Below are 14,019 nucleotides of genomic sequence, written 5' to 3' on the forward strand. Positions count from 1 at the left end.
CCTGGGTGGCTATAAGACGAGTTGATTTCCGCAACCACCACCAAATCTTAAAAGGTTTTATAGAAGCCTTAACTGAATTCAGTCACACACACAGTTTAGATGGTCTCAAAACCACATCGCCATCTCAAGGTTATGTCCTTGAGCAGCCTCTGGGAGCAGGGAAGGCAGGCAGAATCCACATGCCAAGCATAGGGCAGGGGGTGAGGAGCCTCGGATTGCTGGTGTCCAGCTCACAGTTCAGTTGGCAGTCATGTTTTCTCAAGGGCCTTCCCCAACATGCCAAAGAGGCATAAAACTAAGGACAACCACATTGAAATGGTAGCCATGGCAGAAAAACTCTAAGAACTGACAGGTCCTATATGCTGAACTATTTCCAAAATCCCTGTTTGACATTCTGCAGACAAGACCTCTGCTTCATCTGCCTCAGGCATTTGGAGAGAGAATCAGAGTAGCCTTTTCACTTGTCTCTCTATCTTGACATCTCTTGGATCCAGAGAATCCAGACCAACATGCCCCTGGGAGTTTGTGGCTGAGAAAGCAGTGATGATACCTGTGAAGGGTGTGTGCTGCTGAATGCAGAGATTCTTTGTGAATATGACTCTAGATCCAGCCACAGCCAATGACTTCCTCACATTCTCTTAATGACCTGCAGAGCGTTGGATATGGGTAGGTCCAGACAGACCACTAAAGAATACCAAAACATTCATGTGTCCTGGGGTCCTCCTGCTTCAACTCTGGCTGCCACTATTGGGAGGTGGAAGTTGGAAGAGCACTGGAATTGTTGTGTATATTTACAGGAATCTGCATATCATGAAAGACCTTTCCTGCTATCTTCAGATCTAGTGTTTGGGGTTGTAAGCCTCAAGGGGAGACTTGATGTCACTATCGGCACAGAAACTGGTGCTGTTATCCACATGAAACCCAAACTTGCAGAGATGGGAACGTTCCTGGATGATGACATGAAAGCCATTTCACTTTTCAATGGCACTGATGGTTTCATTTATACACACACATGTATCTACCCCCAGAGCCTCTGTCCTGAGATCCCAAGAGAAGGTGAGACAGGGCAGCCCATGAAGATCTGTGCCAAGGAAGCTACAGATGTTGCAGTTTGGCCATAGTCCACTCAAGGAGACATATGATCTTTATCCAAAAAGAAGAGTATATGGGGTGAAACTGATAGATCCTACCCTGTTGAGCTCTTCTGATATTACTAGGAGTTCATATGCTTGAGAAAACCTTCAGTTTGTTTTACTGGAAAGAAAGCCTTAGGATAAGAATTCCAAAAATAAATCATTGATTTGAAAACTTGACTTTATTCTAAATACTAGGCTTTGCTAGGGATGAAGTTGAACTAGACCCAAGAGGCCCACAGTTTAGGGGCAGGTTGTTCTTCCTCTAGCATGTTTCCTGGAGGCCACATCCATGAACTACTGCTTCAAGATGGAACCAAGAACTTGTTTCTATAGAGTTCTGAAGAGCTGGGATTGGCTCTTCACAAGCTTAATCCCTAAGGATTTGGAAAGGAAGGTTTCCTGTGTATGGGCCACAGAGGGAGAAGAATTATCAGGCTGGAGACATTCAGAGGGATACAGTATCCAACAGTTAAGTCAAGAAATGGAGGGAAAATCTGGGAAGAGTGATTTGTGGGCCCCGTCTATGACTGACCTTCATGGACTGGAAGTTGATTCAAAGGCCCCAATAAAATAACTTTTAACTCCCTAAAAATGAAACAAAAGAGAAACATAAACCTATGTTTATATGGGAACTTGATGTGATTTTTTAAATGTATCTACAAAGCTAGGGGGAAGTAAAGAATTTTTTGATAGATGTCATTTGGAAAACTGATGATCCATATAAAAAAATAATGAAGTTCAAACATAACATTTTGCTATACATTTACTATAGACTCCAGAGGCTGATTTACCTAAAAATAAAAGGTAAAACTAAGCAGAGGTAAGAGATAACTTTGTGACCTAGGATTGAGAAAGACTTCTTCAATAAGAATGCTAATACAAACAATAAGGTGAAAATTCGATGTATCTGCATCCACCAAAATTAAGCATAGAGTTAGTAAATACATGATACACTGAGAGAAATATTTAACATTTAAAACCAAAAGGGAATTTATATTAGCATATGCAAAGCACTCAAAATTAACAGAGCCAAAAAACAATGAAAAGTTGTCAAAGGATGTAAATAAACAGTTCACAAGGAGGGAAGCCCAAATGATCAACATGTAGAAAGTCTGATTTCACTAGTAATCAGAGAGATACCAATCAAAACAGTGAGGTACCACTTGACATCAAAATGGCAAAACTTGTTATAAAGGCATATATTTATAATTGTAGGCAGAAATGAGGAGACAAATGCTTAGCTCTGCTGGTAGGAGTATAAACTGTACTTCTGTTCCACAAACAGTCTTGGAAAGCTTGTTTATGTATTATGATTCTACTCCTGGGTAAAAATCCCAAAGAAATTCTCATCAGGGAACATGTTCAACAATAATAATTGAGGCATGATACTACCAGGACGTTGGAAGCACTGTCCATACCACCCTCAAGAACTTTAGGTGTTAGAGTTAGATATCCTGTATTCGATAGGCTGGAAAACTAAAAACTACATTTCCCATAATCCTCTGAATCTAAGGTTCTAAAAGATTTAGGTTCAGCCAATCATATGTACTCTTGTGAAACTGGGAAAGCAGAAGTAAGACTATTCTGTCACTTCTCCCTTTCTGCTGGAAAGTGCTATGTGTAGGAGTTTGCTTTTGACATGCTGGTGTCAGCAGATTCCATCATCAAGGCCCATGTCAAGAGGCAGGGTGCAGTCCATCCTTTCTGCTAGGATGGGTCATAGCAGGTGCAGTGTGTTTCTGGAACAGTAGCAGTAAGCAGCACCTTCTGACCAAGGCAGTCTCAGAATAATTATCAGGCAGGTGCTGATATTAGAAGAGAATCGCTCACTTGGTGACTTTGAGAGTCTTTCTTCCAAGTGTAACATATTGTCTGTTTTCTTCAGCATTCTCAATTATTCTGTCATGAATACCTTTCTATTTAAACTAACTCAAGTAGATTCTGTTCTCTACATTTAAACAAAAGCCTGACTGATTCCACCAGGATGCCAGAAATTTGTTAATATTCTTCTAGTTTACATTTTGCAAAACTTACTTGACATTTAAGTCCCATATAAGTTGTTTCCTACATAAAGCAGATCGGTTCCCTTCTCTGTGTATCACGTTTTGCATTTCACATACAATATTGTAATTACTTGTTTACCCCTCTGCCATCCTCTTTACAACGTGAACTCTTTCAGGCCAGCAGTGAGACCTTATTCAATCATCAGTGACACAAGCCACATTTTAAATGCACATGTGGCTACTGTATTGGCAGGAATAGAGAGCATTTCCATCATCACACAAAGTTCTATTGGACATCATTGACTGAAGTAGACCAGGGCTCTGTATTTTACACTCTTGTACTTTTCTTTCATAGTACTTAACAAAGTTAATAATGATTTATGTCTGTCTCCTACTAAATTGTAGGTGCAATTAAGATAGGAACTGTAGGTCCATTTAAGATAGGAACTGTGATCATTTTGCTTATTAGAGTATGCCCAGTGCCTAATATGGTATGTGACAAATAATGGACACTAAATAGGTATTGGTCAAATGACAAATGAATGAAGTTATATTCTAATAAACACAAAAATTCCATTCTTTGTGATTCGGAGTTCAGACTAGAAATAAGATCAGTGGGTTGTGTAGGGGCAAATGCTTTTGCATTTAAGTTTCAGACCACTTACTGCCTTTTCCTGCTGGACATTTTGTTTCCTTTCGTGAAATGAGGAGGACAAATAGTATCTAGCTAGTAAGGATTTGGGGACCTGGTACTTTGGTAATATTAAAAGGAAGATGTCCAAAATATCAGAATGTGAAACACTGATAAAATGATTTAAAAATATTTTTTGTTCTTCTTCATAGTCACAATCAACTTAAACATAATGGTGCTACTCATAACCAGAAAGGCATTCTTATAACAAGTGAGAAATACTTCAATTATTTAGAATCATGACTATTAAATTTTTATTTTGCACTGTGAAATGGGAGATTAAGAAGTGTTTTATTCTTTTATAAATTATGCAATAACATACTTTAAAAAGAATGAACAATAGAATTAGAATAATTAAAAGAGCTCTTAAATGAATAAAAGTAGAATCAAAACAATCAATTAAAATTGCAGATATCAGGGCTAACAATGGATCATATGTAAAGTCTGATAATGTTAGAAATATGGGCACTTGGTAATCTTAATACAGCTTGAAAACATTAGCAGCATGTAATATTGTTGCCTCACACTGTCTAAAACAGTGCTCTGATATATCTATTTTCACTGGGATTTAGCTTTAATTAATACATCCACATCAGCTTTGTCTGCTTCTCCAAGACTTTTTTCATTACTCTCAACCAGGACATTGTCTTCTTTTTTGGGGGGCCTCTGGGAAGCACCATCTCTGTGAGCTATAGGAGCTCCAAGGGCAATAAAATTGTGCACATCCTGCAGCTTCTTCCGCAGCCATTCTACCCTTTCCATCGAGTTCAGGTGTTTCCCCAGATTATGCATAAATTGTATTTCACTCACAGATCTTTTCCTGGAGGAAACAGAAAGACAGAGGACCCTCCATTAGTTCCCCTCTTCCAAATCATAAAGCCAGTCTTAAAAATCCAATCCCCATGCCCTCACAGTGCAGAACTGGCTACAGTACTTACTTAGCAGGTTTCCCATCTGATTTTGCAAGAAAACAAATTGCAAACATGATGATCATTACTTTAATCATGCCTTTTGCAGACATCATCTTCACTAAAAGGAAAAGCAAAATGGAAGTTTTAAAAAATATCTTTAATATTCCAAACTATACAATCAAAATTTATAGTAGTTACATTTATAACCATAAAACTGCAACAGAATATTAGCATAACTAATTGGATTGGTTTTCATGAGAGACTTTTGGAATGAGTACCTTTATTTTGCAGAAACATTTGTCTGTATTATATATACACAAATTTTACTTAGATATTAAATTTGTTTTACTTTGGTAGGTATCTCTGAGAGTTCTTGTGCAAATTTTAATACATGAATTTTAAGCAAATGAGGAATGAAAAAGCTTACTTTTCAAAATTTCCTCTTACATTTTATGTTAGCTATGACTAAATGCTTATAATTTCCTTAAAAATGGCTAATTCTCTTAATAAAATAAATTTTTGACACTTAGAAATTTTTCTTTCATAAGTCAACTTCATTTCAGATACTACACAAATAACCATAAATATCCAATTAGTAGGCTCTGATTTAGAGATTTTTACTGAATTAATGAATTCTTCTGCCATTAGGAAGTATTGAAAAAATCATCTAATTAATTACTTTTTATATCAATTTAGTGCTTTGATTCCATATAAAATGCTCATGTATTTTATTAACAATTTTATTTCAGTATAATTATTAGCACTTTCCTCTTTTGCTCATAAAGCTTTTCATCTCAGAATAGTTTTAATTTAATCTGCAGTTCAATAATTGCAAAACCTATTATTATAGAAATGCTTTTTGTTAATATTCAATGTTCTCCATTTTAACGTTCATGGAGGGTGGCTGGCTATGTGTTCATATTTTAAAGGGAAACAAAAGTATTTAAAATATATATACTTATTTAAAATAAATACAGAACATTTTAAAGTAACATAAGAAACATTATAATTTACTACATTAATTTTCACTGTGCAATATCAAGCTATTGATGGAACAACAAATGAATATTCTTCAATTTTAACATGTTAGAAACAGACACTGTAGCTAGAGGATGGGAACATTGGTGTCTAATCCTAGCTTTGTCACAATCACCTATTTACTTCCTTGTTCTTAATAAAGAGATGAGCTTCTTACAAGGATGTAATGAGAAAGCTGAAAAACAGTTGTAAAACACCCTTAAAATTCATACACAATTTCAGGATAGAAAATTAGAAAAGGTTTCATGTAAATTGAATTTCTCCAACTACAGTATGCAGATTGAGCTCTCTATGAGTCATAAAACAATCTAGATAAAGATATTCTGCAGGAAAAATGGAAATATAACTCAATAAATTTATTTTGATTATTTAAATCAGAATTATTCATTCCTCATTAAGCTGTTTTATTTCAAAATTTCAACAAGATACTATTAAAGTATATCATGAAAAATTTTAATTATTTTTCTTGTAATTTCAAATGAGTAGAAAAAGCAAGGGATCTCAAAAAACTTTAATCACAAATAATGACTTAAGAGTAACTTAGTAACATATACTTATTTTGTATTGTGGTTATTTTATATTAAACATGATTCAAACCCTCCCTGAACATTTTACCTTGAACAAACAGCATGGTATTTGTGGGAAATAGTGCACATTAAGTAATAGCTTGATTATTAAAAAAGAAAAAACTCACAGAATTTAGGGAAGAAAATAAAGATTACTCACCACACAATGTTTTAGGACAAGATCTTCGGTCAGGTGTATTAGCAGCTGATGCTTCGTTTAAAGTTGAGTAAACTTGGGAAAGCTGATGGACTGTAGACCCTTAAATGTGACATATATATAGGTCTTCCATCCACCAAGAGAAGCTTTTTTTGTTACAGATGATGTCACTCCCAGTTCTCTGGACTGTCACCATAGGATCAGAGCAACACACACACACCCCCATTGGGCGGTGCCCATTCCTCTTAAATTTTAGATAATTGGATATTAAAAAGAAAATAGTGTGTGGTTGGGAAAAGAGTTTATGCAAGGAGTTCTAATAACTATTGAATTACAATTCTTACTGGGTTAATGAATTTATGTTATAAAAAGACTGATTTCAAAGATTTATCATAAAGTCATCATTTTACTTGAAAGTAAAATCTGAAAATAACCATATTTGTTGTAACCCTACAATTGGTACAATTATTATGAGAATTATAATGAATTGTACTATGCTATTCTTTACAAGTCACTTTCAACCAATCCATATTATTTTTGGTCATCTTTCAAAAATAGATATAGTGCTTTTCTTAAAAGAAATCTTGAAAATATTTTGAGAAAATGCCCTTAGTGCACAGTTAATTTAAAGGCTCTATAAGTGAAATTATTTTAAAATTCATTTAACTTCCATTTTATTTATGCATTTTAATTTGCAATACAAACATTTGATACGCACAAAGTCTATGATAGACTTTGAATTTATTATCTCATTAAGACTTCACCACAATCCTTTAAAGTAAATACTATAATCAGCTCCACTTCCACAAGAGGAAATTGAGGTTTGGAAAGTGGAGAAGATGGATTTCAGTGTCCCTTCGCTGAACTCCAGTCTTCTTGACTTTAATTTGCCTAGCCTTTTGCAGCCTCTTTGCCCAAGGGTTGGGTCTTGATTCTCACATTCCCCAGCTGATGATTGAGGGCCTGCTCCAAAACCTATTGGAGGCATGATGCTGCCACCTGTCTGATGTCAAATGTTGCTACAGCCTGGTCTCCAGCTATCAGATTCAAACAGATATGCCCTTGAATGCCCTTGGTATATTAGGGTTCATTTAGGCATCTTGGTGCCCAACTAAAGTCTCAGAATTAGATCAGTTCTCTTAGCTCTAGTCCTATCCAGCGTTCATGTTATCCCCATTACCTGCTACCACTGGCATGGTTTGACTCCACATCTTACTTGGCCAGTTAAGATTCAAAGTCCAGGTTTGAAAAGTACTTGTCAGAGTCTAGAATGAGAAATATGTTAGACCTGCTCTATGAAATTTTCTACACTGGGAAAATCTCACTTAGAGTAGATGTCCAGACTCCATTTTAGAAGCGCTAGGGAAAAACTGCAACATGTCTGGAGGGTATGAACCAGATTGTTGAAAATGTTGAAAAACATGACATATGAGAAGCAGCTCAGTGAAACTGGAAAAGTCTGGAAAAGAAAAGGCTTGGGATGACTATATAGCTGTTTTGAATTCTGTCAGGACTACATAAGGAGGAAGACATTTTTTATAGTTCAATAGGGAAGGACTGTGTTCAGTGGTTAAACATTACAAGGAGGCATGTTTGGTCTCAACTTGAATATTATAACTGTCAAAATGAATCAAATAACTTTTTAAGTAGGGAGTCCCCCATCACTGAAAGTATTCATGTAGAAGCTAGATGAGTCTTTATCAGGGATATTAGATTCATAGCGGAGGGTTGAATCAAGAGATCCCTTTCAACTGTGAACATCCATTGTTTTGATTTTTTAAAGACCTCTCCTGATGCAGTCTACACATTATATTTAGGTATCATTTTTTGTTATACTCTGTTGAGAGGAAGGAGAATTGGAAATGCAAATAGTTTTATAAACACATTTTTCATTTTTATAACAAAGCCATGTATAACATTTTAAATTATAGATTTTCCCCACTCTTTGGGTAAAGTTGACATAACTGACAGCCTCCCAAGGTGATGCAATTAGTGCCTTCACTGTCTTTCCATTATAAGTATTTAAGAATAAACTTTCATATTGAAGACAACCACCGTGTTAAACTGGTTTTACAGAAAAATAAAGTAAACAATTTAGACAATGTTCATTCAAAGAATGCATTAAGTATCTACTCTCTGCCAGGGGCTATGCTAATCAATAGATGATGGAGGACATGATCTCTGCCCTCAAATTTGACACGTAATTACAATGTCATGTGACAGACATATTTTTTAAATTTTTGGTATCACTAATATACAATTACATGAGCACCATTGTGATTACTAGATTCCCCCCATTATCAAGTCCCCACCACATACCCCTTACAGTCACTGTCCTTCAGTGTAGTAAGATGCTATAGAATCACTACTTGTCTTCTCTGTGTTGTACTGCCTTCCCTGTGGCCCCCCCCACATTATGTATGCTAATCATAATGCCCCTTATTCCCCTTATCCCTCCCTTCCCACCCATCGTCTCCAGTCCCTTCCATTTTGGTAACTGTTAGTCTATTCTTGGGTTCTGTGAGTCTGCTGCTGTTTTGTTCCTTCAGTTTTTACTTTGTTCTTATACTCCACAAATGAGTGAAATTATTTGGTACTTGTTTTTCTCCACCTAGCTTATTTCACTGAGCATAATACCCTCTAGCTCCATCCATGTTGTTGCAAATGGTAGGATTTATTTTCTTCTTATGACTGAATAATATTCCATTGTGTATACGTACCACATCTTCTTTGTCCATTCATCTACTGATGGATACTTAGGTTACTTCCATTTCTTGGCTATTGTAAATAGTGCTGTGATAAACATAGGGGTACATATGTCTTTTTCAAACTGGGCTCCTACATTCTTAGGGTAAATTCATAGGAGTGGAATTCCTGAGTCAAATGGTATTTCTATTTTGAGTTTTCTGAGGAACCTCCATATTGCTTTCTGCAATGGTTGAACTAATTTACTTTCTCACCAGCAGTGTAGGAGGGTTCCCCTTTCTCCACATCCTCACCAACATCTGTTGTTTGATTTTTGGATGGTGGCCATCCTAACTGGTGTAAGGTGATATCTCATTGTGGTTTTAATTTACATTTCTCTGATGATTAGTGATGTGGAGCATCTTTTCATTTACCTGTTGGCCATCTGAATTTCTTCTTTGGAGAACTGTGTTCAGATCCTCTGCCCATATCATGTGACAGATATTATTATAGAGACATGTACAAAGACTTATAAAAGCACAGACAAGGAAGTGACTAAAATTCACTGGAGTCATAGGAAGCTATTTTACTGAGAAGCTGAAACATTCTCAAAAGGATGATTGTGAATTTTCATTAGAGAGGATGAGAAAGAACAGAGGGAACAGTATGTGCAAAGGCATGGAGGCAATGAAGACTAAATACATTCTAGTGGAAGGGGAAGGGAGATGGGAGATGATGCTAAAGAAGTAGGTTGGGTACAAATTATGGAAGTCTTCTGTGTCTATGCCAAGTTTTACCTTGTAGTCCTTTTAGAACTCATGTGTGTCCTGATTTTTTAAAGGACTGCTTGACCTTTCCACAAAAAAGAGTTATAGCTACCAAGATTTGACACACTGTTTATCTCAACCATCAGGCTATGAAGCTGCAGGTTTTAGATAAAAGAAAATCACTTAAGAAATAAGAGCGCTAGGGGCTATGAGGGCACAGGAGGCTAAAGTCAGTGACAGAAGAGCTGAGCACAGCTCTTTGCTTTGAAAAGCTCAGGCTTTCTTTGCACTCTCAAGTTCTCTGAAGCTAGGCTCAGACAGCCTAGGTATTCCTCACATTTGGGAAGGATAAAGGGCATGTGTTATTTCCTCTTGCATTCTGGGAGGTTTTATTTTCAGACTGATACTTTTTCCTTCTGTTTGTTTAATAGGAATTAGTAAGGCTTTGCGGACCTAGGTCAAGAAGAAACTTTCAGGGCTGGGAAATCCAGCTGCAATTCTCTTAATTCTGTATTTTCTCAACAAATTAGGTGGTATCTAACTTAGCAGGTGACTTACTTTTTGACTTTAAGCTCTGTGAGATACTGAGCTACAGAGTTTTTGATCTTTCAGAAGAAAGTTTCCTCCCTCCCTCTCACCAGTCCCCAAACTTTTGTGTAGTTAGAGACAATGAGCAAAAATGCTTAAAAGGACAGCATATAATAGCTGTTGAATTTTCCAAGTGTTTTTTGTAATATTCTGTTCCTTACTTTTTTTTCTCCATAACCTTTTATTGATGGATACTATGAGAGTTGTTCCCTAACAAGCAGCGTTGAATAAGCCATTGATCTCTCTACATTCACTAGCTGTTATAAACCCTGCGATTTACTGTACCTAAGTAGACCTCTGAAGATGAGATATGCAGCTGCCCTCACAAATAAAATATTATCTGCTGGTTTTTGCCTTTTCTCTCAGTGAATGTTCATCCTGGTATGTGCTTACAGCCTTCTGCATGTTTATGTGGAACGGAAGAGTGTTAAGATGACACGCACTGTTTTCACAGTTTGAAAGGGGATTGAGGGTAAATAGTGAGATCCTAGATCTGGAATGAGACAATATTTGTAAATATGGCAAGGAATGTCTCTGTCCTGTCACTGTGTAAGCCAAGGCATCTCTTGGGGAAGCCTCTGGATCGTAATTTGATCAAAAAGATGTCGAGTTCTGCAGATGTTTCTATAACTTCCTCTGTGATGTAGGTAAAGAATGGAACATGTCCTTGAGTGTACCTCATTCACAAGCTCTCTGAGATTTAATCTACTCCTATCCTCTGTTTCTTAAAGAATGAAGGAGTAAAGTCAGCTTAATTGAGAGCCCCCATCTGTGTTTTGACCATAAGGAAGGTGGACAGCCGTAACAAGTGAAGTCTCACGGTTCTGCTGATCCTTTGCAGTGAGCTTACCCGACTGCTGAAGTCATCACCCCTAATTCTAAATATTCCTTTAAAAAATATATATATATATATATTTAATTAAGGTATTATTGATATATACTCTTATGAAGGTTTCACATGAAAAAACAATGTGGTTACTACATTCACCCCTGTTATAGTGTCCCCCCCATACCCCATTGTAGTCACTGACCATCAGTGTAGTAAGATGCCACAGAGTCACTACTTGACTTCTCTGTGCTACACTGTCTTCTCCCTGATACCCCCCACATGATGTGTGCCAATCATAATACCCCTGAATCCTCTTTTCCCTCCCTCCCCATCCGCCCTCCCCACCCTTCCCCTTTGGTAACCGCTAGTCCCTTCTTGGAGTCTGTGAGTCTGTTGCTGTTTTGTTCCTGTTGCTGTTTGCTTCATTGTTATACTCCACAAATGAGGGAAATTATTTGGTACTTGTCTTTCTCTGCCTGGCTTATTTCACTGAGCATAATATCCTCCAGCTCCATCCATGTTGTTGCAAATTGTAGAATTTGTTTCTTTCTTATGGCTGAATAGTATTCCATTGTATGCAAGTACCACATCTTCTTTATCCATTCATTTACTGATGGACACTTAGGTTGCTTCCATATCTTAGCTATTGTAAATAGTGCTGCAATAAACATAGAGGTGCATATGTCTTTTTGAATCTGAAAAATTATATTCTTTGGGTATATTCCTAGGAGTGGAATTCCCTGGTCAAATGGTATTTCTATTTTTAGTTTTTGACAAATCTCCATATTGCTTTCCACAATGCTTGAATTAGCTTACATTCCCACAAGCAGTGTAGGAGGGTTCCCCTTTCTCCACATCCTCGCCAGCACTCATTGTTCTTAGTCTTTTCGATACTGGCCATTCTTACTGGTGTGAGGGCTAAATATTCTTTTCTATTAAAAGTACTCATAGTTTTCATACCAAGCACTCCAATTTGGAGTTCAGATAATGTTCTCTTGAGTTAATATGAATCTTACTTTGGATTACATAGATTTTTACTTCTGCTCTACATTTCTTTTACCATTGGTAGAATATCATATGCAACTTATGATAACAGAAAAAACATGTTTTTAATATCCCTTCCTAATGTTTATCTGTAGCCAATAGGCTTGTATACCCTGACTTTTTCCTTTACATTTTTGAAATAGTGTGAGAAAAAAAGCAGGACGTGGGATATTGGTTTCCCATTAATGAAGCTCTTAAGTCAAATGATCCGGGTTTTCAAACTCCTGCCTTATGAATGCTGACACAGCAATCTAAATTATGGTTTCAATCCAATACAGTAAAGACATGTTGAGAACTTGAAATCAACAAGTAAAGAAACAGTAGAAATTTCCAGACCTATAATCTTCTACCCAGATTGTGTTTTCACATGATTTTTTTTAAAGTTAAAGGATCTTAACCTTTCAAATCTCAGATTCCACATCTCAAAGTAGAATCCTACTTTCCCTCCTTTGAGTGATAACTTTCAGATTTGAGCTATGGTATGTGAAAGTGTTTTGTACATAAATGACATTCAAACAATGCATGTTGAATTTAAATTTGAAAGGAAAGTGTCCCTTACCCATCTCCTCAGATGGGTCCACCTCACTCCAGGAGTCCCCAGTAAAAGACATGGAGAGTATCGAGCTTCTGGGCCCCATCTGTTCTCTGTCTCCAAGATCTGCCAAGCACAGTCTCCTGAAGTACAAATAATTCTTATGCAGTAGACAGTCATGATGTTCATAAATGCTGTCACGACCCTTCAGGGACCGAAGCAACACGCCCAAGGTTTTGATTCTTCTCTAGGCTTTATTGTCTAATCTCTCGCGGCGGTTACAGCAGTTGTCGGGAAGCTCCTCTCCCTCCCGGCGGGCTCCCTTATATTCAGTCACCCAACCAATCCGGGACAGTATCATGCGTGACCTTTAAGCGGATAGGTGTCACATGCCACTCTAAGTGGGCAGCACAAGCTGTGCATGGGTACGGAAGTCTGCTGGGCCAATCCCCAACAAGGAAGAGGGGAAAGGGTGGTGAGCAGGAAGCAGGCGCCATCTTTAGGGCGTTGTCCAGCTAGAGTGGGGCTCAGCCTCGGCCGTAGGCTGGGCCCCCACATCTCCCCCTTTACTGTTTTATAACCAAAGGGCTGTCGGGATCATGCCTGTCTTAGGTCGTCCGGAGTCTGCGGCATTCTTACCCGTCCTCAGGCAACAGACAGCTTAGGTCTGCGCTCTGTCTTAGATTGATATGCGCAGCTCCCGATCTTACCCGTCCTTGACTACTGATCCAGCATAAGCCATACTCTAGGGGAGATGCCTTCCTCTAGCGCTGCCATGGCCTGCAACAGGACCTTCCGTTCTCCCTGTTGCTGTTTTTGTAACAGACTTTCCTCCCAAGCAGGAGAGGCCCACAATTAGCAATATTCCTATGACACCTACACCTGACCAGGCTTTGGTGGCGTTTAACATCTTGTCTAACTGTCTGGACAAGTTGGCAGCTTTAAAAGGAATACCGGTAATACACCCCCGTATAAGAATGGATGCAGCCCACAGACAAAACCTCCCCCAAGAGGTCCAATTGTTCTTGAAGAAGGTTCATGCGTTGGTTGACCAAGGCCATCCCATTCTTAA

The 14,019-nt window shown here is 37.7% G+C and overlaps 1 protein-coding gene across 1 annotated transcript; it reads right to left on the reverse strand.

The window, feature by feature from the left end:
• Positions 1 to 4,243: 4,243 nt before the first annotated feature.
• On the reverse strand, positions 4,244 to 6,728 carry PTH (parathyroid hormone). The gene is made up of 3 exons (XM_017658196.3): positions 6,643 to 6,728; positions 4,769 to 4,864; positions 4,244 to 4,650 (listed from the first exon to the last, which is right to left on the reverse strand). Exons 1-3 carry the CDS (start codon positions 6,726 to 6,728, stop codon positions 4,389 to 4,391), a joined length of 444 nt encoding a protein of 147 aa, XP_017513685.3. The 3' UTR covers positions 4,244 to 4,388.
• Between the last annotated feature and the right edge of the window lie 7,291 nt (positions 6,729 to 14,019).

The sequence above is a fragment of the Manis javanica genome, chromosome 11 (genome assembly GCF_040802235.1).
Source record: "Manis javanica isolate MJ-LG chromosome 11, MJ_LKY, whole genome shotgun sequence".
Classification (NCBI taxonomy): Eukaryota; Metazoa; Chordata; class Mammalia; order Pholidota; family Manidae; genus Manis; species Manis javanica.

Coding starts and splice junctions, on each gene's coding strand:
- PTH (XM_017658196.3), bottom strand. CDS start 6,728: ATGGGGGTGTGTGTGTGTTGCTCTGATCCTATGGTGACAGTCCAGAGA. Junction 4,865..6,642: donor TGTAACAAAAAAAGCTTCTC/TTGGTGGATGGA, acceptor TTTGCTTTTCCT/TTTAGTGAAGATGATGTCTG. Junction 4,651..4,768: donor TCAGATGGGAAACCTGCTAA/GTAAGTACTGTA, acceptor TGTTTCCTCCAG/GAAAAGATCTGTGAGTGAAA.